The sequence below is a fragment of the Macaca mulatta genome, chromosome 5, assembly GCF_049350105.2.
Source record: "Macaca mulatta isolate MMU2019108-1 chromosome 5, T2T-MMU8v2.0, whole genome shotgun sequence".
NCBI lineage: Eukaryota > Metazoa > Chordata > Mammalia > Primates > Cercopithecidae > Macaca > Macaca mulatta.
In genome coordinates, this window is record NC_133410.1 from 153,631,224 (window position 1) to 153,658,906 (window position 27,683).

The following is a 27,683-nucleotide window of genomic DNA, read 5'->3' on the forward strand; positions in this document are numbered from 1 at the left end:
ATCAAATCTAACAAAAGGGCTTGCGATACAGAACAAAAAGTGTAAAAAAATGAAAAATTTAAAGACAGTACTTTTTAGAGATTCAAGGAGGTTAAAATCATTTCAAAACATGTGTGTTTCTCTCTAACATTCTGCCTGATTAATTTCCCTCCAAAATTCTCCTTCCTATCTTTTGCATTTTCTTCAACCCAACTCCCACCCACCATGACCCACCTCCACCCACAGTCTGCTAACTGAATCATAGCATTCCAGGACAGTTACAGGACATAACAGTTTCTTCTGGGGTTTTCATTCGCAATGTTGTTTGCAAAGAGAATTTTATTTGTAAGTGTTCTATTATACTGACAGGGTCAATTAGTCCTGTGAACTATCAGTCTTTCTGCCTGATAGTTTGGTGGATCATTCAAGTGGGTACTGTTCATAACCTATAACTGAACGCAGTCAATTAACCTCAGAAACATGACAATACTGGCTATCTAATGGGCTTTTTACTTTATCTTAATAACACACTATAATTATATTACACTATAGTAATATAATTTCCCCAAAATTGGTGGTATATTATTTAATATAAATTACATTTTCCCCAAATTGAACTGATTTGTAAATTATGCTACATAAGTTACACAGAGTAATTTTCATTTTATAGAAGTTCACCATAAACATTTTGGAGTTTTTATAAAAACAATAATCAGTTATTATGCTGATTATTTATATGCTTATATGTTTATATAACTAAATAAAAGTATAAGATTTCTCCCAAGATGCAGAAAGCACTAATACTCTCCAAACGCCAATGTAAAAATAAATTTGCATTTTACTTCAAATATTCAAAAAAGGCTTAAAGTTGTAAAATATTATTTATCTTTTAAAAAACACACCCAAAAAGAGAATTTGCATTAACTCAGTGTTTACTATGTAACCAGGTAATGTGAATAGTACTTTGCAAACTTTATCCTACTTAATTCTTTCAGGAATCCAATAAGACAGACATTGTTCACCTATTCTATGTATGTTTACCTATTCTATGAAACTGAGGCTTCAAAAGAGCCAAATATGTCTCCAAGATTCACACAGCTAGTAAGTGGCAAAACTAAGATCTGAAACCAGATCTGTCTACTTAGCCAAACTGTGGTCCTTCAACATTACTTGGCCTAAAAAAAATATGAGAAAATTCCTTGGTCATCTCCCCATGTCATCTTATAAAACTGGATCACAGAATACTGCCAAGTTCCAAAGCCATTCTACAAAAGAATATCCAAGTGTTAATTCTTTTGTAGTTGTTAATTCAACAACTTGAAGGAGATTAATGAAGGAGTAAAAGATTACTAAGAAAGTAAAAGATTACAAAGATACAATACTCCAGTTTTTTTCATATCACTTCTAACCCAAATGCACTCTCACATATATGAATGCATATATGATCTTCTACACACATGCTTGCACCCACAAGTACCTGCTCACATACACACATACTCATCTAAACTGTCATGCATCAATACTCCTGATTTCCAAGGCTAAAGTACTGTCTGTCCATTATGCCAGCCCACAAAGAAGTAAAAAGCTATCTTAATGCCATGGCTATCAAGGTATCAATTTATTTGCAAAGAAGAATTTTAACATAAGTTGAATAACTTTTTCATATTGTAATTAAAAAAAAAAAACTATCTGACCTAATGAGCCAACTTAACATATGTTCTAGCAAAAATTATATTATGATTATCTATGCTTTTGCTTTATAAATTTTCAAACATAACTAATTTGTTCAATTGTTGGGCCAAATTGCCCTAAAAGCAAATGCCTGTTACAGGAGCACACCCTGAGCACTCCTAAATATCCATTAATACTCTCAAATCCTCTGCCTTCACATTAGCTACAGTGACTTTCAGGGCTTCATTCACTGCTTAATGGAAAAGTTTGCAAAAATATTTGTGTAATTAAGATAGACAGCGCTTTCTTGAAAATATTGGCTTGGCTAAAAGTCATGGCAGTTAAGACGTACATAAATAACTTTTAAAATGCCCATTTATACCCCCTACTCTATAAATTTGTTCCTGTAAATATTGTATTTCTTTTTAAAAATACATCCTGCAGAGAAAGTATAAGGGCTAAGAAGTAAAATTCAAAGTCATCCATATTATAAAGTCAGCTTTGTTTACTTTTTAAAATATATCAAAATAAATTCCATAAGCACAAAAAATTTCAAGAACGGAGAACAAAATCAAAGGAAGTATCCATGTTAGTAAAATTATTACCTTAGAAAATATCTAATATTTAGACAAAATGGATAAAGATGTGCTCCAGTATGTGAAGTTATTAGCTAAATACTAGGAAGCTTAAAATTGCTAAACTCTTGCTTTACATATGCCACAAAAAATAATGCCACTGATGCTGTAGTTTCAAAGGATTAAATCTGTATATCTACTCCAATGCCAAGGGAAATTTCATCAAAATAATTTTTTAAAAAAACCTAAATAACCTACATAGGTTGTTCTCTCTGTCCAGTTGCAACAGAGAAAACGCTAACACTGAAATGCCAAATATCAACATTAAAAAAACACTTCATGCTTAGATCTGATAGTAAGGAATTGAATCCAAGACTACCTATCCATCCTCTATAACTTGAGCATGTCTTAATATACATAAGACACATTTATCTAGCACTTTCCAACCGTGTACAGTCATGTACGAGTAAGGATAAAGCAAGCAGCCATTACAAAGCTAACGGAGAAAAGTACTACGGAAGGGCATAGACTTATATTGACTACAAATCTATATATATTAGGTTCATGGTAGATGTTTTTACACAGCTTATCTAATTTTCACAACCACCCAAACAAGACAGGCATTGTAATTTTCATTTTTTAAAGTAAATAAACAGAGGCTCAGAAAAAACAGAGAAACTGTACTCTCTCTGAAAGAAATGATAATACCAAGATTCCAACTCTGATCTGACAGGCTCCAAACCCCATGATTAAAGCAGCATGTGGCAAAGACAATCTAGAAACATGTTCCTTCATTTGGCTTATGTCTCACCCTTCTGTCCTACTCTAAAAACAATATTTAAAACCCAGATTGCAGGTTATGAAACAGACTGGGTTTTTCCGTCTGTAAGCCAAGGTTAGAGAACTCTGCGTTCAATGGCAAGTACAAGATGACTCTGGGGGACTATCAGCAAGTTTCAAATGACTATAACTTCAGGTTAAATGGAGTTCAGTGAGTCATGATAATTCCATGCTACTGATAATCCTGAACCTGATTAACAGAAAAGTTTCAAATTTGAATTCCATATCTGCTTTAGACAATTCCCTCTCAACACAAGGCAACTCTTCATTCAAAATAAGTTTCTTAAAGTCAGGAACACTTCTCAATGCCTTTCATTAAATTTCCTCAGAGAAATGATAAAATTTTTAAATTGATAAAGCTATTGTTCAACTAGATTTTACAAACTGGCTGACAACTCTGACTCAACTTTTACCCTTATATTACCTTAAATGTGTAGTGGCTACCTAAATACTAAGGTAGAACAGTGAAGGCAGAAAGAGATTTCTTCTCATTCCTCAGTCTCTCTTTATTCCCTAAAGTACCTTCCTTATCATACTTAGCCAGAGCTCATACCTTTGGGCTATGATAACAGGCAAATTAGGATTGCCCTACATTCCCCAAAGCTATATTACATTCCCTTTGGTCATTATTATCTTCTCTAAGATCACATGCTGATATCAGAAAGTAGGCTGCTAGAGCAGAATCAATTTTAGAAGTAATCTGCCTTGGACTCTTTTCCTCAGTAAAGCTAACAGAGATGCCCCTCCACTATCTTTAAAATAAATATCAAAGGCCACTGCAGAAATAAATTGCACAAATATTAACTGAGCACCTATGTGGTAGGTACTCAGCCACACAGGTGATCAAGACAGATAATGTCCTTGTGCTAATGAAAGCCATCAAACATTTGTGGGCCCTGAAAAGAAATATGCCATAAAATGACAAAATAAATGACTAAGGCCAAGATTAGTGTATAGAAATATACACAATTGTTACCACATGGGTCACAAATTTGGTTCTAAGCTTCCTGACAGTCAACACGAAGTGGGTATCATTACTGGTTCTGACACAGTATAGAGATTCTTCTACTTACAGATTCATTTCCAAAGGGTCATCATTAAGTCTACTTAATCTCATGTGTCAATTTCTAACTATAGAAGCAACTACTAATACCATCTATTGGTAGTTGACAGAGCTGACATATTTCTCCCCAACCTCCCTCAATATAGGTCATGGATACTAAGAAGAAATTCTATGAAAACAATTTTATAAAACAATGCTGCCAAAGAATAATATTCAAAATTGCTAAAGAACATGTTTTTCAAGCAGCTCCAATTTAAAAAAAAAAAAAAAAAAAAGGAAATTCAACCACTGGAGGAATAGTCCAAAGATATAGGAATAATTGAAACTATCAGCCTCTCAGTTATTTCTTATGCAAGTTTTGTGTGTAATACCTCTTTGCTCTAATTTATTAATAGGAAAATAAAACTTTGAGATAAAGTTTTGAAGTTTTAGCAATTATGTCTAAAATAAGTACAGGCATATCCCAGATACATTGTGGGTTTGGTTCCAGACCACAGCAATAAAGTGAGTATCACAATAAAGTGAGTCAGTCATACAATGTTTTGGTTTCTCAGTGCATATATTATGCTTATACTCTACTGTAGTCTATTAAGTGTGCATTAACATTATGTCTAAAGAATAATGTACGTATCCTCACAAAAAAAATTTTACTGCTAAAAATTGCTAACAATCCCTTGATTCTTCAGCAAGTTATAATTTTTTTGGAGGTAGAGGATCTCACTTAATGGTGATGGCTACTGACAGATTAAAGTGGTAGTTACTAAAGTCTGAGGTGGCTGAAGCAATTTCTTAAAATAAGACAACACTGAAGTTTACCTCATTTATGCAATATTCCTTTCATGAAAAATATTCTCTATAGCATGCAATGCCATTTAACAGCATTTCGCTGACAGTAGAATTTCTTTAAAAATTGGAGTCAGTCTTCTCAAACTGTGCTACTACTGCTTTATCAACTAAGATGATGCAATATTCTAAATTCTTTGTTGTCATTTCAAGAATGCTCACAGCACCTTCACACACTAAAAACTTCTTTCTTAGCTCATTCATCAGAAGCAGCTCTTCACCTATTCAAGTTTTATAATGAGATTGCTGCAATTTGGTCACATCTTCAGGCTCCATTTTTGTTTTTTTGAGATAGGGTCTCTCTCTGTAGCCCATGCTGAAGTGCAATGGCATGATTATGGCTCACTGGAACCGCCGTCACCCGGGCTTAAGCAATCCTCCCACCTCAGCCTCCCAGGTAGCTGGGACTACAGATGTGCACCACCACACTCAATTAATTTTTCTGAATTTCTTTTGTAGAGATGGGGGTCTTGTTATATTGCCCAGGCTGGTCTTGAGCTCCTGGGATCAAGAGATTCTCCCACCCCAGCCTCCCAAAATGCTAGGAGTACAGGCGTGAGCCACCACACCTGACCTTCAGGCTCCCTTTCTAATTGTAGTTCTCTTGCTGTTTCCACTACATCTGCAGTTACTCCCTCCAATGAAGCCTTTAGACCCTTGAAGTTATCCATGAGGACTGGAATCAACTTCTTCCAAACTCCTGTTAATGTTCATATTTTGACCTTTTCACGTAAATCACAAATATTCTCAGTAACATCTAGAATGGTAAGTTGTTTCCAGAAGATTTTCAATTTGCTTTGCCTAGATCCATCAGATCATTTGCCACTATTTATGGCAGCTAATGCCTTAAGAAATGTATTTCTTACATAATAAGACTTGGAAGTCAAAATTATTCCTTGCTCCATGGGCTGCATAATACATGTTGTATTACCTCCTTGTACATCTCCATCAAAGCTCTTGGGTGACTATATGCATTGTCAGCGAGTGTAGTATTTTGAAATAAATCTTTTTCTCTGAGCAGTAGGTCTTTACAATGGGATTAAAATATTCAGGAAACCATGCTCTAAACAGATGCGCTGTCATTCAGGCTTTGTTCTTCCATTTAGAGCACACGGGCAGAATAAATTTAGCGTAATTCTTAAGGGCCCTAGGATTTTTAGAATAGTGAGGGCTGCCTTCAACTTAAACTCACTAGCTGCATCAGCCCCTAACAAAAGAGCCAGCCTGTACTGTGAAGCTTTCAATCCAGGCATTGACTTCTCCTCTCCAGCTATGAAAGTCTTAGTTGGTACCTTGCAGTAGAAGGCTTTTTGTCTACATTGAAAATGTGTTGCTCTGTGTATCTACCCTCATCAACTATTTTAAACAGGTCTGCCGGGTAACTTGCTACAGCTCCTCCATCAGCACTTGCTGCTTCACCTGGCTCTTTTATGTTATGGAGACAGCTTCTTTCCTGAAACCTCATGAACCAACCTCGGCTAGTTTCAAACTTTTCTTCTGTAGCTTCTTCACCTCTCTCAGCCTTCCTAACATTGAAGAGAATTTGGGCCTTACTGTGAATTAGGCTTTGGCTTAAGGGAATGTTGTGGCTGGTTTAATCTTCTATCTAGGCTACTCAAACTTTCTCCATATCAGTAATAAGGCTGTAATGCTTCCTTATGATTCATGTGTTCACTAGAGTAGCATGTTTAATTTCCTTCAGAACTTTTCTCTTGTATTCACAACTTCACTGTTTGGAGTAAGAGGCCTAGTTTTTAGCATATTATCTTGACTTTCAAAATGTCTTCTTCATTAAGCTTAATTCTTTCTGGCTGTTGAGTTACAGTGAGAGATGTGAAACTCACTTAAATAGTTAGAGACCATCATCATTAGTTAGAGGCCTAATTGAATTATGCCAATTAATTAGGTTATTAATTGGCCTAATTTCGATATTGCTGTGTCTCAGGGAATAGGAAAGCACAATTAGACAGAAAGAGATAAGGAAGCAGCCAGTTGGAGGAGTAGTCAGAACACAATATTTATCAATTAAGTTTGCTATATTATATGAGCATGGTTCATGGGGTCCCAAAACAATTACAATAGTATCATTAAGAATCACTGATCACAGATCACCACAAAAGTTATAATAATAATGAAAAGGTTTGAAATATTGTGAGAATTACCAAAATGTGATAGAAACAGGAATTGAGCACACACTACTGAAAAAATGGTGCCAACAGACTTCCTTGACATAGGATTGCCACAAAGCTTCAATCTGTAATAAAATGCAGTATCTGTAAAGTACAATAAGGTGAAAAGCAATAAAATGAGGTAGGCCTGTGTAGTTCTTAGCAGACAATGAAAATGGATGCAGTAATTTTTAAAGAACTATTCATTTTTTTCATGAATCTCAAAGAATTCATGAAAAATTCATGCAGTTAGAGGAACAGGCCAACAGCCACATAGTTATTATTGCATACGGTTATTGTAAAGAGACATTCTATGTAAATTATATATATGGATTGGCCAGATTCAGCATAATTAAGTGAAATGAGAGAAGGAGCCAACAGGACTTTGAAGGATATTATAATTTTCCTGAAAAATTTAATTTAGTCTAAGGACACTATTAAATAATCACAGAGTACCTTTTAGTCAACCTCAGAGGATTTCACATAGTCTGATTACTTAGTTAACTCCTACAAAATTGAAAAACTGTATGTTATAGAAAACAAGATTTTAAGTAATGTTTTTAAAAAAAATTGGAGTGAAAAAGAACTGCACGTTCTCACTTATACACGGAATCTAACGGTGAACTCACAGAAGTAGAGAGTAGGATGATGGTTACCCGGGGCTATGAGTAATGGGGACAGTTGGAAGATGTTGGTCAAAGGACATAAAATTTCAGTGAGGCATAAGAAATAAGTTCAAGTCATCTACTGTGCATCACTGAGTACAATTAATAACAATATATTGTATACTTGAAAATTGCTAAGACAGATTTAAGCGTTCACACCACAAAAAAATGACATATATGTGAGGTATTACCTATGTTAATTAGCTTGATTTAGTCAGTCCACAACATATACAAATATCAAGACATCATTATAAGCACCATAAATATACATAATTTTCTGTCAATTTTAAAAAGCTAAATTTAAGAATTAGTAAAATAACACTAGCCTAACCAGTTTACAGAGGTAGAATCCACATATTTTCTAATTTCAGTTGTTCTCACAGATAAAATAGATATACTAATACAATAAAATAGTATTTTAGTTGTTACTGGCTCTAAGTTTCATTTATAAACAACTATATTGATTTCTATTATAAAATTAGAGAGGTTTTCCTATTAAGAAAAAATACTGGGGGCTAGGCGCAGTGGCTCATGCCTGTAATCCCAGCACTTTGGGAGGCCAAGATGGGCGGATCACAAGGTCAGGAGATCAAGATCATCCTGGCTAACACGGTGAAAACCCATCTCTACTAAAAATACAAAATATTAGCTGGGCGTGGTGGTGCATGCCTGTAATCCCAGCTACTCGGGAGGCTGAGACAGGAGAATCGCTTGAACCTGGGAGGCAAAGGTACAAGTGAGCCAAGACCGCACCACTGCACTCCAGCCCGGGTGACAGAGCGAGACTCCGTTTCGGAAAAAAAAAAAAAATTGGGACACTCATTTATTATAAAAATCTCATTTCTTTAGCAGCATATATACAGTCTCAGGGAAGAAGTAGGAAAAACAGCAGTTGCCAGTGTACTATAAATACTATTATTATTTTAGCTAAGTGTGCCAGGCAAACCCTAAGAAACCTTATCCTGACTGATGAGGAAGAAGATGTAGAGAAGATTATATATTTTCAATATGAGGGACCTGCCATTATGTTTTGTTTATCTGGTGGCAAAGAATGGGAACTTAGGAGATACATAAGAACCAGAACAAAAATTTAATCTTTTCATTATCAAAATTAAGTAACAGAAAATTCACATAGCTACTCAGGAAACATGTTAACTTGGAACAAGATTAAATCTAAACACTTTATGCTCAATAAAGATTAAAATAGATAGCTAACGTATCATCTGAACAATTCCCTACTATTGCCTCATACTTATGGTATCACTTAGTCTAAATCTAGATCTTTTCTCATTGTAAGTTCTTTGAAAGCTTCCTCTACATACTGCCTCTGTCCTACTTAATTATCAGAAATCAAGACTAGTTGTAGGCCATCCAATTAGCTAATTATCATTCTTAATTAATTATCTAATTACAAAGTAGGCAACTGATTCTAAAAAAGTGGTGAGATTGCTAAGCTACGGTTTCTGTTTGGTACCATCAACTGTAATTTCAAATACAAAAGGAAAGATTCCCAAATATCTACAAATCCTTGTATGAAGAATTCTCTTCATTCCTTTATGAAGGAGAAATGGACACAAAAAAGTATCCATTCTCTTTTATTTGCAGTTTCTGCTTCAATATTCTCATTCCTTCATCCTGAGTCTTGAGATTCACTGATTCTTCATTTACCACATGTAAAACATGAGGCTGGAAAAAAAAATGAGGTTCCTGAGTAGCTCACCTCTATTAAGATATACTTTTAAATTATGATAAAATACTTTAGCAGGTAGTTTCAGCAAGATTTACTGCAGCTCTTTCAACTGATTACTACCGTGTGTTTTCTTTTTTTTTTTTTCCCTTTTTTTTGGAGGTGAAGTCTCACTCTGTCACCAGGCTGGACTGCAGTGGCACAATCTCGGCTCACTGCAACCTCTGCCTCCCAGGTTCAAGCAATTCTCCTACCTCAGTCTCCTGAGTAGCTGGGATTACAGGCACTTGCCAACACTTCCAGCTAATTTTTCTAATTTTAGTAGAGACGGGATTTCACCATGTTGGCCAGGATGGTCTCAATCTCTTGACTTTGTGATCTGCCTGCCTCGGCCTCCCAAAGTGCTGGTATTACAGGCCTGAGTCACCATGCCCAGCCCGATTACTACTGTTTTAATCAGCAACATGTTAGTTGCCAGAAATATTTACTCAAAACTTACCACACCCGGCGTGGTGGCTCACACCTGTAATCCCAGCATTTGGGAGGCCGAGGCAGGCGGATCACAAGGTCAGGAGATCGAGACCATCCTGGCCAACACGGTGAAACCCCATCTCTACTAAAAAATATACACAAAAAATTAGCCAGGCATGGGGGCGGGTGCCTATAGTCCCAGCTACTCCGGAGGCTAAGGCAGGAGAATGGTGTGAACCTGGAAGGCGGAGCTTGCAGTGAGCGAGATTGCGCCACTGCACTCCAGCCTGAGCAACGGAGCGAGACTCTGTCTCAAAAAAAAAAAAAAACTTACCACAGGATGAGGGGACATACTGAATTTTGTGTGTGTGTGTGTGTGTGTGTGTTTGCACACGCGCATGTCTGTGTGTGCATATGTTTGTACATGGAACTCAAGGAAAAGTGGTCAAGTATGAAAGAGGTCAGTAAATGAAGACTATCAGAGACACCAGACACTTGCTCTAGTTTATTGTTCTTTCTCCTTATTATGTCTCTACTCTTGCATCTATTTTATTCATTCTACACCATTCTGTGTCTTCTCATATCTTATAGGTGTACTCTTTTACTTTATAACTTCAGTTTGCTCATGGCCCTTCACCTTACCCACCCTTTTCCATATCACTGTCTCTCAGTATCAGATCTTGCCAATGCTAACTTTGCCTCTGTTTCTTCTGAGTTAAATTTCTAAGGCAAAAAAATTAAAAATAGAACTACCTTGTGATCCAGAAATCCAACATCTGCATATATACCCAAAAGAGATGAATAAAGGATCTTAAGATATGTGAACACCCACTGTTCACAGCACTACTATTCACACTAGGCAAGAGGTGGGAACAACCCAAGTGACCGCTGAGAGATGAATAGATAAGCAAAATGAAGTACACACATTTTGTACCTGCTGAATATTTTTTGGTCTTTAAAAAAAAAGGAGGCTGCTGAGGTGGCTCACGCCTGTAATCCCAGCACTCTGAGAGGCCGAGGTGGGTGGATCACCTGAGGTCAGGAGTTCGAGACGAGCCTGCCCCAAATGGTGAAACCCTGTCTACACTAAAAATACAAAAGTTAGCCAGGCATGGTGGTATGTGCCTGTAGTCCCAGCTACTCAGGAGGCTGAGGCATGAGAATCACTTGAACTTAGGAGGCAGAGGCTGTAGTGAGTCGAGATCATGTCACTGCACTCCAGCCTGGGTGACAGAGCTAGACTCTGTCTCAAAAAATAAAAAATAAATTAAACTTAAAAATAAATAAAGGAAATCCTGTCACATGATACAACATGAAGCTTGAGTACATTATGCTAAGTGAAGTAAGCTAGTCAAAAAATGACAAATATTGTATGATTTCACTTATATGAGGTATCTAAAGCAGTCAAATTCATAGAAACAAAAACTAGAATAGTGCTCACTAGGGCCTGGAGAAGGGGGAAACTGGGAGTTGTTACTTAATGACAATGATTTTTGGTTTTGAAAGACAAAAAAGTTCTGGAAATGTGTATTCACAACCACGTGAATACCATATATGTAACACTACCGAACTAACTGTGCATAAAAAATGGTTTAGGTGGTAAATTTTATGGTATGGTTTTGCAATTAAAAAAGTTTTTAAAATGTCTAAGACAGGGAATCTGATTTGCCCAGATAATCTTTTTGAAGCAAACTACACAAGCATGGGTCAACAGCAAGCCTATGAACTGCTGGTAATGTCAGAGGCGTGTGAAACCAGAGCAACTCCATCTTGAAGAGGAGCTGGGTATAATGAAGCTGAGACTTACTGGGCTGCATTCCCAGACGGTTAAGGCATGCTAAGTCACCAGATGAGATACAAGGTCAGCATAAGATACAGGTCATAAAGACCCTGCTAATAAAACAGGCTGCAGTAAAGAAGCTGGCCTAAACCCACCAAAACCAAGATGGTCACAAGAGTGACCTCTGGTCGTCCTCACTGCTACACTCCCATCATCACCATGACAGTTTACAAATGCCAGGGCAAAGTCAGGAAGTTACCCTATATGGTCTAAAAAGGGGAGGCATGAATAATCCACCCCTTGTTCAGCATACCATCAAGAAATAACCATAAAGATGGGCAACCAGCAGCCCTCGGGGCTGCTCTATGTAGTAGCCATTCTTTCATTCCTCTACTTTTTTAATAAACTTGCTTTCACTTTATGGATGTGCCCTGAATTCCTTCTTGCACAAGATACAAGAACTCCTTCTTGGGGTCTGGATTGGGACCCCTTTTCTTGTAACATCTTTCTGGCGACCACTGGAGAGACTATAGTGCGGAAACCCCCGACCCAAAAGTTAACAAGTTTGGGTAAGTGGCGGGGCCCTGTAACAGTATGGTTATTTAACAACACTTTAATGAAATACCTACTGTTTCAGACACTATGCTAGGTTCTCAGCCAGGTGCCCACCCTGCTCTGATCAGCAGGCTATATTCCCAGTATGTTTTCCTTATAAGAGGGGTTGATAATCTACATTTCTAAAACCATGTTATTTTCATTTTCATAAGTAAAATGCATATTTCTATTGAATTATATTCTGTCATATGGTTAAATACAGGGAATTTAGATTTTGTAGGTTTTTTGTCTTCTTTGCCCTAAGCTATTACCATTGCCATTTTGCCTAAAAGAAACAGTGTAGGTCTTCTATAACTGCTGTAAAAGATCACTTGAAAAAAGTGACCTTTACAGGACAATGTTCTTGAAAGAAAATTCATCAACTTCTAAGTTTACTTTAAGTATGCATTAGCAGCACAAAACCTTCCAAATCAACACATTATGAAATAAAACAACAATCCTCCTCAGAATCATCTTATTTGGCACAAATATTATAATTAGAAAAGATGGAATTCCTGCTATTAAATCATTTCATTGGTTCCCAATCGATAAATTTAGAAACAATTACTCCAAAGAGTGCTTAAACAAGTTTCAAGAACTACCTTAGTTCAGAATTGCATTAAGTAAATTACATTAAGCAAACTGCCTATTAAAACATGAAATACAGGAAATGTTTCAGTCCCTATCTGCCTAGATACTCCTGACTTCTTTCCGCTTCTGTGACAACATATTCTCTTAATTTTCTTCTCATCTTTCTGGGAGTTCCTCTCAGCTTTCGTCACTGGATAATCTTTTCCTATTCAATTATTGAATATTGGCATCTTCATGGTCCCAGCCCTAGAACTTTTATTTTATATCTAAACTTCGATTTACACACTGATGATTCCCAAATCTATACCTCTAACCCAGACTTCTTTCCTTAGGTTCAGATCCATATACCATACCCTACTATCCATGGACTACCTACTGAAAATCCCTCCATTTGAAGAGATACCAGAAATCAGTGACCAAAATTAATCTTATTATCGAAGCCCCTTTCTCTCTGCCCCTCCCCCTCAGAATGTTCCCTCTCTGTAAGCCATTTCTAGTAAATGCCAACTTTCAACCAGTTGCCTAAGCTAAGAATTCTAGATGCCCCTTTCTACTTACTCGAATTCTACCCAATATTCTGAATACATCCCAGGTAGCAATCAGTCACAAGTCCTTTTAATTTATTTCAAATATATCCCTTCCTCTGGAACCCAACTGCTGTAGCCTTAATTAAATCCTCATAATTTTTACCTGGCTAATATTATACCTACCTGGTCTTTAGGTGCTCCAGCTCCAGCATTCCCATGATTAAGCTGTGTCAAAGTTTCCTCATTTAATGTCTGACATTATGTACAATATGACTATACATTTTCACTGAAACAATTATATACTATATTTATTTCCCTACAAGAATGTAAACTTATGTATGGGAGCCATGTTACATCACAATAAATGTGTTGAATGAATAAATACTTCTTCAGTCTTTCTTATCACTCCCTCAGACCTATCCAGCTTCCAGGCAGACTGAATTACTTGCACTTCTGTCACTATACCATGCTACTGTGCTTCCATACCTTTATGTACATCATGACCCTGCTAGAATGCCTCCACTTGATTTTGCACCTGAATAGGCTTTGTATTTATCCGAAACAGTCAGTTGAACCATCAGCCTCTTCAGCTTTTTAAAACATTGGGCTCTTAAAACCACAAAACAATATTGTGTTTTTAAACACAATATTCCATTGTGTTCCCATAGCCACCTCCAGGTACTTACTATACTATATGGCAACTGAGAATTTTTTGCGTATCTCTTCCATGAGACTATGAAGTGCTCAAAGGCAGAAACTGTGACTTTATTGTATCCCCAGTATCTAACATATTACCTGGCACTTGGCAGGCCCCACAGCATTATTCACAGAATAAAGCATGAATCTGTTTTGTATGAAATGCCAGACTACATCTCTTAAATAATCTATAGTATAAGTTTGTGGTCAAACAAAAACAAGATACAATAAAGTTTCTTAAAAATATAGATGATACTTCTTCTTAAAAATACAGATGATACTTTTCTGTATAACATATTTTAGTTCCAAAAGGAAATATGCCCCAAATGCATAGTTACCTCAGCTCCACTTTAGAAATAAGTCATGCATACAACAAATAAACATTTTCAAAAATTCTATGCATTGTTTCCAGAGAACGTTAGAAGATAACATTTTTTGGCCTAAAAATTATGTGTATCACACCAAAACATTCTACAATGACTTCAAAGATGAACTAAAGTTAGTTATGAAACTAATTTTTTTTAAAAAAATCTTTTAAACTATCTAAATTCAACAAAAACTATTTTTCCAAAGACTTGATAAATTACACTTTCTGTCTTATCAAACCAATTGATATTTATAGATACTGCCTAAGTCATTCCACTTTATATTAAATTGTTTAAAATAGGCCCCTCATAAGAAAGTAAATATAAGTAGATTTTGGGATCAACGAATAGAGCCAGAGCTTTTGTTGCATCTTCTTACTCTATCACATACATTAGTGGAACTCAAATTATAATAGGAAATATTATTTTATCAGAAGAACTGACATATGAACCACTTCTGTCAAAGTACCATATATGGACTCACATGGTTGTGCTACTGAAATAAGGACACAAGTAGAGAGCGAAAGGCCACATGAAACCATGGGAAAACATTACAGCTCTCTTTAACACTGAAGACTTATTTCAAGCCTCTTTTAAAAAAAAATCACTTGATAACAGCTTTATTATCTGAAGACAAAAACAGGGCTTAAAATTCACTTAAGTACTCGATCTTGTGCTCTATCAATATTTTATCCTCTCATGGCCACAAATTTTAGAAGCAATAAACCAAAGGACAACTTTCACATATGCTGAAAGTATCTACTTAACCTTAACAAGTTGTTTCTCATATAACAATATAGAAATAATTTGAGAACTGTCACAGTAAGTCTAAAAAACACTTTAGTTTCATATTTAAGTACAAAATATTCTACAATAATTTTTAAAAACAACAATAACTAGTTAGCAAATTGAAAAGGACTTTAAGTATCCTTGAATTTCAGCTAGAGATATTTTCTAAAATGCTATAATGGTCACATTTAAAATATAATGTTCTTTGGTCTGTTGCTCTAAATGATTAAAAAAAAAATTATCTCACACGTTATTTTCCCTTCTGAGAGCAAAAGAAAAGAACAACATTATATCAAAACATAATGCTAAAATGCAAAAGATTTAAGAATTTAAAAACTACCATCTTGATCTGAAAATTTCTCTTGAATAACATGAATTCATACACAAAAGTAACCCAACTGAGATGAGGCATTCTGCAAAGAAAGACAATGTAGACTCAGAAATGCTAAATTATCACTTCTATACAGAAACAGTCTCTTGTGTAGAAGCAATAAATTGCAAACATCTTATAAAATGTTCTTAAATTGTTGGTTTTCAATTTATGTGGAATGGGATATTTTGAATACAAGAAAGTACAATGAGAAGCATAAATAATTTCAATTTTGTCATTAAACATATTCTGTTTGGCCAAATTCAGTTTTAGTATCTTGTGACTACTTAGCAGAAAGTTCAATTTAAGTCCTCTGGTATAGTGGTTAAAATACACATTCTAGGGTATTAAAGGAAGGGTCTGATGCCTTTGTAGAGAGTTATCAATAGAAGTAACAAAGATCTAGATACAATACATGCTTCATAACTAAAATGAAGGAAAATAGGATAGAAAAGAATTTATTGCTAAATAAGGTAGCTATCAGCTTTTCTCATCTTAGACTATTTTTTCAGTTACTACTTCAAATCAACAATTACAAAGAAACAAGCATTTCAAGTAAACAAATTCATAATTTCTAGTAAAAAAAAAAAAAAAAAGGAAAATCTATTAAAACATTTCAATACACACTACACTACACCCTCCAGTGGGCAAGCATCCATGGAAAAATATAAAAAGATTTAGGTGGATTTTCCACTCAGTTAAATCAGTACTATAACTAATTAAATGATGACTCTAAAAACCTCATAAAAAATTCACACTATTTTAATTACTTGTTTTAGTATCTGAGTTAGAAGCAGCAAAGATTTTTTATATATATTTAGATATTGTGGTAGAATAACAGAAAAAATAAAACCATGATCTGCTTCATCTTTCCTTAAAAAGCAAAGTGCCATCAGGCTCTTATTTAACTTAGAAAGAAAAAAAGGTAAACAGTATAAATCTCATACAAAGATGTATAATTAAAAGATAAAAGTATTCATATCATGAGCTGCAAAAGCTAGGCACTAATAATTTAAAGAAACATCCAAAAATTATGGTTCCTTAGTGAGAACTATTGCAGAAAAGTAGTATGTTCAATAAGTTTTCCAGGAAAACAACTCACATTATCACCTGGTAATATTTTGTATTACTGGTCTCATGAGGCCATGTGGTCACTAAACAGAAATATAAACACTTAGAAAAAATTAAGAGACTACCTATAAGAGCTCTTTTTCTATATGGCTAATGTTTCAGCACTTAGATGACATAATAGAAGCAAAGACTAGATTAAAAGTATTTTACAAGGTCCAAATATCACTTAAAGTTTCTCCTGTTAACTTCTCAAAATCCTTATTTAATGTTAGTAAAATTTACAATAGAATACAAAACATCTTTAATACAAATACCTAGAAATTTCACATGAATATGTACACTTCCCAAAAATGCATCAAAGAGTTCTTGCATATATATTCTCTAGGAAAAACTAGTACAACTAAGATTACTTGAGGTCTTGAACTTACTACAAATAGGCTATGAAACTAGAGACTAAAGGACAACAGTGACATCTAGTGGATGTTTCAAATATATACCATGTATATCAAATCAAAACATTTTATTGCTAGTGTTTCACTTATCACAACTGCCTGAGGAGCTATATGATAAATCTTTAGTTATAAATCAAAAGAAGCCAACTCTACTTACAAAAGGTTTATCAATATGAGTGATCCAATCATTTGATAATGTGAAATTTTTAATAAAGTACAATTTAATATGTCAAGTCATCAGAGAACCAAACACTAATTAAATGTATCAGATATGTGACTAAAAGAAGGGCTGTCAGTTGGTCCAAAAATAAGAGGCCAGGTGCGGTGGCTCAAACCTGTAGTTTCAGCACTTTGGAAGGCTGAGGTGAGTGGATCACTTGAAGTCAGGAGTTCGAGACCAGCCCAGCCAAGATGGCAAAACCCCGTCTCTACTAAAAATACAAAGGAGGCTGAGGTAGGAGAATCACTTGAACCCGGGAGGCAGAGGCTGCAGTGAGCTGAGATCAGGCCATTGCACTCCAGCCTGGGTGACAGAGTAAGACTCTGTCAAAAAAAGGAAAAAAAAATTGATTATGATTTTTAAAAAATTTTAAATATTCTGAATTTAAAAAGCACTGGGTGAACAGAAGAACTTAAGAAAACTACAAGCTGATTTATTTGTTAATCTATTCAAGCACAGGAAGTACAGATCAACCAGCATGGCCTGTCAGACAAAAGAAGACAAAAGAAGAAATGCTTTTAAATTAAAAGAAAACTATCTAATTTACAACAATTTTTCAAATTTTCAAAAGCTGAAATTAGTTTTCAAGAAAGGTTTCTTAAAAGTAAGGGCTGGGCATGTGGCTCATGCCTGTAATCCTAGCACTTTGGGAGGCCGAGAGAGGCAAATCACTTGAGGCCAGAGTTCTAGACCAGCCTGGCCAACACAGCGAAACTCCGTCTCTGCTAAAAATAGAAAAAATTAGCTGGGCATGGTGGCACATTCCTGTAATCCCAGCTACTCAAGAGGCTGAGGCATGGGGATTGTTTGAACCTGGGAGGCAGAGGTTGCAGTGAGCCGAGATCACACCACTGCACTCCAGCCTGGACAACAGAGTGAGACTCTGTCTCAAAAAAAAAAAAAAAAAAAAAAGTAAGTTAAGATAATTGTCCATAACAAGACCAAAAAGTTAGCTCAAAGTAACAAACAACTTGAGTTCAGATGTCAGCAAGATGGCACTCCCATGTTCACTGGAGCTTTATTCACAATAGCTAGGATACAGAATCAACCTAAGCATTCATCAATGAATGAATGAATGGGTAAATAAACTGTGGGGTATATATACCCAATGGAATATTGTACAGCCCTAAAGAGAAGGAAATCCTGTCATTTGCAGCAGCATGGATGGAACTGGAGAACACTACTGTTAAATGAAACAAGCCAGGAACAGAAAGATAGATACCACATGACCTTATTTATATATGGAATATTAAAAAGTTGAACTCAGAAGCAGGAGAATGATAGTTTCGAGGGGCTATAATGGAAAGAGGGATTGGGAAGATGTTGGTCAAAGGGTACAAAATTTCAGTTAGATAGGAAGAATAAAATCAAGAGATCCAGTATATAACATAGTGACTACACTAATAAACAAAGTGTTATATTCTTGAAGATTGCTGAGAGTAGATTTTGAGAGTTCTCACCACAAAAAAGTGGTATGTGAAAGTAATGCATATGTTAACTAGCTTTATTTAGCCATTCTACAAAGTATACATATTTCAAACCATCATACTGTACACGATACATACAATTTTTATTTAATAATTTTTTTAAAAAAACAATGAATATCTCAAAGGACAAAACAACAACAAAAATATCTTGGACAATATCCTCACCTGTTCTTATCTGTCAATACATATGCAGTACATGTCATTTGTATAAAGTATTTTATTACTAACTCCGATAAGAAATATAAATTTAGAGACACAGTCTTAATATAAACATTAAGTCAAATAAGAACCAAGACCACAAATTAACTTAACTGGAGACCTTTCAAAGATCACAAGTGCTTCCCAAATCTCTCAGAATCACCAGATTTTAATGATTATTTAGGCTTAATGATTTTCTGACCCAAAAATGTCAACAGCCAGAGCTTGACAATTACGTAGTTCAAAGTTATTGAAAATACTTCTGAAATACTTCAGGACTAAAGCACTGTCCTAATAACTTCACGTAGGATAAATATATTGTGGTATACTCAAACAGTGAAATACAACTCAGAAGTAAAAAAGAATGAAGCAGTGACACTTGCAACTACATGGACGACTCTCAAAAACCCTAGGCTGAGTGAAAGAAGCCTTACATAAAAGTTATATCCTGTATGACTCTGTTCATATGACATTGTAAAACAGGCAACATGGATCTATGATAAAAAAATCAATCAATCTATAAAATCAGTATAATAGTTCTTTCTGAGGGTAAGATAGAGATGAAGACTGACTGGGAACAGATATGAGGGAATTATCTGGAATGGTGGAAATGTTCTATATTTTAACAGGAGTTGGGATTACATAAATGTATGTGTTTGTCAAAACTCACCAAACAATATACTTAAGATTATGCAAAACTGTGCATAAATTTTATCTTAAAAAAAGAAAATTAAGCAAATGTTGATAAATCTACCAATATATCACACTGGTAATTGGGGTGAAATGGGCAAATACACACAAATTATTTTTAAACGCACAAAAAAATTAGATGGACATATTGTAATAAAGCAAATATAGCAAAATATTAACAACTGAAGAAATTAGGAGATGAGTATATTGGGGTTCACTGCACAATTCTTTGAGATTTTCCGTAGGTCTGATAATTTCAATAATAAAATATCGTGGAAAAAATAAAGAGAACAATCAGAATTCAGAAGAAAATAAATTTTACACTCAAACATGTTTTCTCCAATATTTTCCTTTTATATATTAACATTTTAACATATCTAATGTAATGTCAACTGTGACTATCTTCTAATAAGTAAAAGTTAAAGGATGACATATTTTTAAAAATTTGAAAGACATACCCGAATTTCTTGAAGGTTGTGAAAATTATTTCCTACTCTGACTGAGATCTTGCTTGGAGTATAGCTTTCATCAGATTTGTAGTCTGCATAAATACATAATGTCTTCACTGTTGTTTTTCTTCTAAAAGCAATAAAGTAAAAATAACATGCACTTCATCATATGAAAAGATTTCCAATGCATCTTATCTTCTGACTTCAAAAATCATAGTTTGCTAAAAGGAGTATTTGAATCAACATTTTCATATCCTTTAATTTCAACAATAAAAATGAAAAATGTAAAAATATAGGTCCAGATAATATGTTAAATATAGGTCCAGATAATATGTTTATTATACAGACATCTCCTATGTAGAACATGGTCAAGAGCCAGATGCAAGCAAAGAAGGATCAGTTAAGCCAAATTAGGTACTTTATCATGCAAACAAGCATTAAGGATTTCCATCCACTTCATTTGTATTTTAGACAAAGAAATTATTCTCATAAGTTTGGTTTCCTTTGCTAGGTATGTACTTCATTTCCTATATTAATACTTGAAAATAACTAGCTAAGTGAGGAACTGAGTCCAGCAAAGAGAACTACTTTTTAAAAAAATAGAACAACCTAGTTTTAATGCAAGAAACATAATTTTGCTGTTGATTTTTTTCTTTCTTTCTTTTGCTATTGATTTTAAAACATACATATCCTAGGGAAAGAAAAAATATATAATAGAAAATGAACCTCAGAAAAAATGCAAGTGGCCAAAAAAAACATGAAAATGTGTTCAACATCTAATAATCAAAGAAAGAGAAATTAAAACACACAGAGATATAAGTTTTATCATCATATTGGAAAATATTTAAATGACTGATAACACTCAAATTTGATTAGAAAAGGGTGCTTTCATCGCCAGTTAGTAGAAACACAACCTTTGACCCACTAATTCAAACTTCTGAGAATGCATTAAAATACAGTAACACAAACACTCAAAAACTGATGTCTAATGAAGGCTGGCCTTGGAGAAAAAATGGATGCAGAAAAATCTTGTCCTGTGATTAAATCACTAACAAATTAAAAACAGCCTAAATATCCATGGCAATAAGGTTTTGGTTAAATAAATTACATTATATCCACTCAATGAACTGCTATACAACTATTTAAAAAAATCATGTACATATATAGTTACACTAGAAAAAAGAAGATTATAAAACAACATATGCAAAAGAATCACATTTGGGGGAAAACAACAATTTTTTAAAGGCATGTAAATCTATATTTGTGTATAGAAAAAGACCTCGGTGGAATTACCCAAAAATAGTAAAATTGACTGCTTTCGTGGGATGGGACCATAGGAGATCTTTATTTTCTTCTTTATGATTTTTATATTTTCTGAACAATTTTTCAAAATGAGCATGTGCTATTTGGCCACCAGGAAAAAAATATATATATATATCTAGGTGATCTTAAAAACCTACCCAAAAACCCATTAAGAAATCTATTTACATGTGCTTTAAAAGTTAAGTTCTAGTATAAACTGGCACTAACTTAGTAACAATGAGCTCCTTGAACAGAAGTAGTCTGTGTCAAAAGTCAGCCTATAAAAACAGCAGGGGCTCTGTAGCTCTTAGTGAGGAGACCAAACTTCTGCAGCCTAAGCTATTCTTTAGAAAGCAATACGGAAAGTTAAAGACTTTTCCTCAGATCAAGAGGTAAAACACTAAATACCCAGGAACTGCTGACAGGATAAATACCATTACTAGGTTTTTAAAAGAGGCCAAAGGTATCAAACTGACATCTTTCTCTCTGCTGAGCCCGGAAGGAGACAGGAGAGGAAGCAAAGAAAGAAAGGAAATTTTTGAAGACCTTTTTCCTTGATGAGCCATAAGCAGGAAGTAAATGATCTCTCTTCTTATGAAGAGATCAAAGATCACGAAGATGGCTCTTAAGAACTTTTTTTTTAAGGAAGAAAAGAAAGGCAGATCTAAAGGATCAAGTTTTTTGCTCAGAATAATTACATTTCTAAATTGTGAAATTCAGGTACACTTATTCACTGCCTTCAAGACGATCAGGGCAAGGTTAGAAAAGCAAAGAATACTAAAAATACTAGTGATAAGAAAAACAGTAACAGCAAAGAGCAAGTGAATATTTTGTGTCTGACCCAGAAGTAATGCTCTATACATATTGTCTCATTTATTTCTCAATGTTGTCAAATAGGAACTATTATTATCTCTGTTTTTCTGATTAAAAAAAAAAAAAAAAAAAAACCCGTAACACTCAGGTTAGTAACTGGCTTAAGGTCAAAAAGCTAGTAGGAGGGCACAGTTGAAATTAAAAAATGTATCTGTCTACCTCACATGATTTTAACCAAAACTTCCTTTTAATTAATTGTGCTTGGTTCATTCAATAGTCATTGATACAAGTTTACAGTAATAGGTAGGTATCTGTAGTTCTTAAATTTTATCTAAGCCATGAGTTATTATCGTAAGGTTCACATACCCACAGAAATCGTATGTATGATTTGCTATATAAATAGTTTCACTAAATTTGCATAGGAAACTGTGACCTCACCAAAAGTTTAAAACAATTAAAAGGTAGAGTAAAAAATTTTAAAACCATTGATCAATTTTATCTCATGATGAATTTTAAAAATAGTATTTCATGGAAAAGCATGCTATTTTTCAAATAGCAATGTATGTGATACCATTAAACGTACAGACTATTACACATAGTGGCAGTAGCTCAAACTGCTCAAAACCATCAGTATAATAATAATCACTCCATAGTGAATGTTCACTATATGCCAGGCATCATGCTATATTTGTAGCATAAGATATTACAAGAGTGGGGAAGGAAGAGGGCAATACTTCCCTATTTCTGATGACATAAGTAACACTCCTGGACGCTCTCTATCCCCTCATTCACTACACCCTTTCTCCTGAGAAAGAGCTTCTAGCAGGAACCAAACATTTGCTTTGTTCTTTCAGGCCACCAATTTAATAAAGGCACATGCTACCTAGTCCAGTGGTAAAACTGGATAGGTAAGACTGTTTAATTCTAGGGTTCAATAATAGGAAACACACTTGACTGAAGATATAATGCAGTTATATTTCTCAAACATCAGTTCTGTCCATTTTATAAAGTTGGTATTTTGGCCTCCTCCTGCTACCGCAGATACGAGCACCTACTGAATAATTTCTCATCGGGTTTGGAACCCATGAAATTCCGATGGAAGACATTAGTGACAGATATTCCTAGATGCCTAACCTAAAATCCCTTTATCCCCTCTTTCTTCATAGTATCTGGCTAAAAGATCCAACTTCCCTTAAAGTTAGGTATAGCCATATGACTAAGTTATGGCCAATAAGATTTAAACAAAATGATGGTGTGTACTAAAGAAGGTTTCTTTAAAAGAAAAACATGCCCCTTTTACCTTTCGCATCTACTCCTTCCTGCTGCCTGGGATATGGACACGATAGGTGGAATTCCAGTAGGCATCTTGAACCATAAGACAACCTTGAGGATAAAATCTACAAGCTAAGAATGAAGGAATGTAAAAAGAGAAGGGAACTGGGTCCACAAACACACTGTGAGGCTGCCATACCACTTCTGGACTGCCAGGCTCCTCTTACACAAAGAGGTAGAAGAAATAAATTTCCACCTTGTAGAAAACACCATTATCAAAAGCTCTGTTACTAAAAGTTCTGATTTCTAATTAATACAGCATTACTGTGTCTGTAATGAAGAAACTGAGGTTCACATCAGGTTAAGCAAGCGGTCCTTGTTTACACATCTAGTAAAACACAGAGCCAGAACTTAATCCAGGTCTATGTGACAACATTATATAAGAGTAACTAATAAACCCTAAGGTACAAAACTTAAAGCTAAATATATTTGATAGATGATAGCTTTACATTTAAAGTTAAATGTAAAAAAACAAAATAGTTACAAAACATGTTTTTAAAATCATTCTTCTTAACATGCTAGATACATTACCAGGAGGTTGAGACAAAATAAACAGAGTCCACATAGTTGTTTAAATCAGAAGCAAATATTTATAAATAACTATATTCTTCCATATATGTTCCTGGTATAAAAGTTACAAATGCAGGCCAGGCGCAGTGGCGCACGCCTGTAATCCCACCACTTTGGGAGGCAGAGGCAGGTAGATCATGAGGCCAAGAGATTGAGACCATCCTGGCCAACATGGTGAAATCCTGTCTCCACTAAAAATACAAAACTTAGCTGGGCACGGTGGTGTGTGCCTGTAGTACCAGCTACTGGGGAGGCTGAGGCAGGAGAATCGCTTGAACCCAGCAGGTGGAGGTTGCAGTGAGTCAAGATTGCGCTACTGCACTCCAGCCTGGTGACAAAGCAAGACTCCACCTCAAAAAAAGAAGTGAAAAATGTCCTCTGTATCAATGTTAACAGGATGCTAAAATGAAAGTTTTCACTGAAGACTACAAAACAAAGACCATGTTTTGAAAGGATATATGAGACCAAATGCACAATTTTCAGCAGATACGGTCTTAAGAAAAAGTAAAATAAAATAAAACAAGAAAGTCTGAGATGTCTGCTCATGAAGGTTAACTGCTACATGATTTGCCTTCCCACCACAGACAATTAGAATACTGGAGAACATATCTGAAGCATCCACAGATGCTGAGCAACAGGCAACACAGGCCTCTAGGTCCTGAGAGAAAGGAAACACAAGAGGTGAGACCTACAAACAAGTAGGTTTTTGGCTGCAGGCAATTTCGGGACTGCAATGTGAAGAGGGAGAAGCCAAAGAGAATCTGGCAGTCTACTGAATTGATGACGAAGGAGCTACACAAAGGAAAACTCCAGAAATATACATGGGGTCCCCTTCATTTTATGCCTGAACACAATATGAACATGCATACAGCAAAACTTCACAAGGATAGGCAAAGAACAAGCACTGGGGAAAGAACAATTACTGGAAAGCAGTAAGCTAAACAATTTCCAGTGGGCACAGAGGACTGTGAATCATTAAAGCTCCCAATAACCAAAGTGGAAAGTCCTCTTTAAATACCTAAGACATTCGTTTGCAATCCCATACGAGTCAAGTCTTAGTAATGAGGCTAATCTTGCCCAAGAGAAATGATCTTAAAGAGTAGTCTAGGGACCTGCGGAGGACCTCAAGACTCTTTCAGAGGATCAGCAAGGTCAGAACTATTTTCTTAACATTATTAAGATGCAATTTGCCTTTTTCAGAATCATTCTCTTATCAATATGTAGTAGAGTTTTCCAGAGGCTATCTGACATGGGATGTTGTAACAGATTTAATGAACAAGCAGAAATGAGACTCCAGCTGTTTTTTTGTGAACCAAAAACGTTCACGAAAAAATGTAAATAATGACACTCTTCTATTTTTTGTTGCTGTTGTTTATTTGGGAAGAGACAGTTATTTTTCATAAAATTGTTATTTATGTTGTTAACACATAATAGGTTAATTATTGTTTATTTTTAGTGAATAACTAAACAATTTAAAGTTTCTAATCTATAATTTCTAAAATAGTAAATAATGAGATATATATATAAAGATTTCTGGAGCACTCAGTAAGAGTTTAAAGCAGTACTGAGACTAAAAAGTTTGAGAACTGCTGCTCTAAAGCAGGGCTTGGTAAGCTACAGCTTGCAGGCCAAATGTGGACCACCACCTATTTTTATAAACAAAATTTTATTGAAACCAAGTGATACTCCGTCATATACACATTGTCTATGGGAGCTAACACTACAATGGCAAAGCTGAGCAACTGCAGCAGGACATATAAAGAAGTCTTACAGCTTAACAACAAAAAGACAACCCAATGTAAAAAGAGGGAAGCGACTTAAGTAGTCATTTCTCTAAAGAAGATACACAAATAACCAGGAAGCACATGAAAAAATGCTTGATATCACAAATCATGAGGGAAATGAAAATCAAAACTATAATGAGATAGACTCATTAGGATGACTATCATCAAATGTTGGCATGGATGTGGAGAAACTGGAACTTTTGTGCATTACCAGCAGGAAGGTAAAATGGTACAGCTGCTGTGAAAAACAGTATAGAGGTGCCTCAAAAACTTAAACACAGAATTACCATATGATCCAGCAATTCCACTTCCGGATATATAACTAAAAGAAGTGAAATCTGGTACTTGAACAGATATTTGCACACCAATGTTCATAACAGTATTATTTACAACAGCCAAAAGGTAGAAACAACCCAATGTCTTCTGACAAATGAATGGATAAACAAAATGTGGCACAGTCATACAATGGAATATTATTCATTCTTAAAAAGGAATAAAATTCTGACACATGCTGCAACATGAATGAACCTTGAAAACATTAGGCTAAGTGAGATAAGTTAGACACCAAAGGACAAATATTGTATAATTCCATTTATATCAGGTCCCTAGAACAGTGAAATACATAGAGGCAAAAAATAAAACACTGATTATCATGGGCTGGAGAGAAGAGGAAATTGGATGGTTATGATTTAATGGGTTCCACACAGGATGATGAAAAGTTCTGAAGATGGAGGTGGTATTGGTTGCACAACACTGAAATGTACTTAAGGACACTGAACTGTACATTTAAAAATGGCTGGCCAGGCACAGTGGCTCACGCCTATAATCCCAACACTTTGGGAGGCTGAAGAGGGTAGAGCACCTGAGGTCAGGATTTCGAGACCAGCTGACCAACATGGAGAAACCCCGTCTGTACTAAAAATACAAAATTAGCCCGACGTGGTGGCGCATGCCTATAATCCCAGCTACTTGGGAGGCTAAGGCAGGAGAATCGCTTGAACCCAGGAGGCGGAGGTTGCAGTGAGCCAAGATCATGCCATTGCACTCCAGACTGGGCAACAAGAGCAAAACTCTGTCTCAAAAAATAAAATAAAAAGGCTATAATGGTAAATTTATATTAAACATTTTACTACAAATAAAAAAATCTTTATTATTACTTACCATCTCAACAGAATAAATATTAAATAAATAATTAAATATTGAATTTGATTATTTACCATCTCAACAGAATAAAGAAAAACCATATGATCCGTATGAATAGATACAGAAAAGGCATTTGAGAAAATCCAAAAATGTCTCAGGAAACTGGGAAAAGGGAACTTCATAACCTGATAACCTGAAAGGTTACCTTAGTTTCTTTCTAGAAAGGATGAATAATCCTCATCAGGAAGCTGGAGGTACTACTATGTGAAAAAGAAGATGATTAATACACCCTCAATAAGAGAACTGCAGATGAATCATCCATAGCATTAAGTGAATGTGGTGGCTGATTCTCTGAACCCGCAAAAGCATCCATAAGATAATAGCTTTAAATATATAGCCAGGTACAGAGAACACCAATGCTATATCACCAAGACAGAACTGGCAATTACAGACTTTCCTTCTTTTCTGACCTCTTCTTCGTTCCCATACTAGCAGATC

The 27,683-nt window shown here is 35.2% G+C and overlaps 1 protein-coding gene across 5 annotated transcripts in view; it reads right to left on the bottom strand.

Annotated features, from left to right (window-relative positions):
- The window catches only part of ANAPC10 (anaphase promoting complex subunit 10), a 115,121-nt gene that overhangs the window by 61,596 nt on the left and 25,842 nt on the right, over nt 1-27,683 (bottom strand). For 2 of the 5 annotated variants that reach the window (XM_015139298.3, XM_015139299.3), the window contains exon 4: nt 20,251-20,371. In XM_015139298.3, the coding sequence (XP_014994784.1) occupies nt 20,251-20,371 (121 nt within the window). Of the gene's footprint in view, nt 1-9,062; nt 9,491-17,532; nt 17,741-18,907; nt 20,040-20,250; nt 20,372-27,683 lie in introns of those variants that run through there. The other 3 variants (XM_078002303.1, XM_028848785.2, XM_015139300.3) reach the window with 3 other exon arrangements.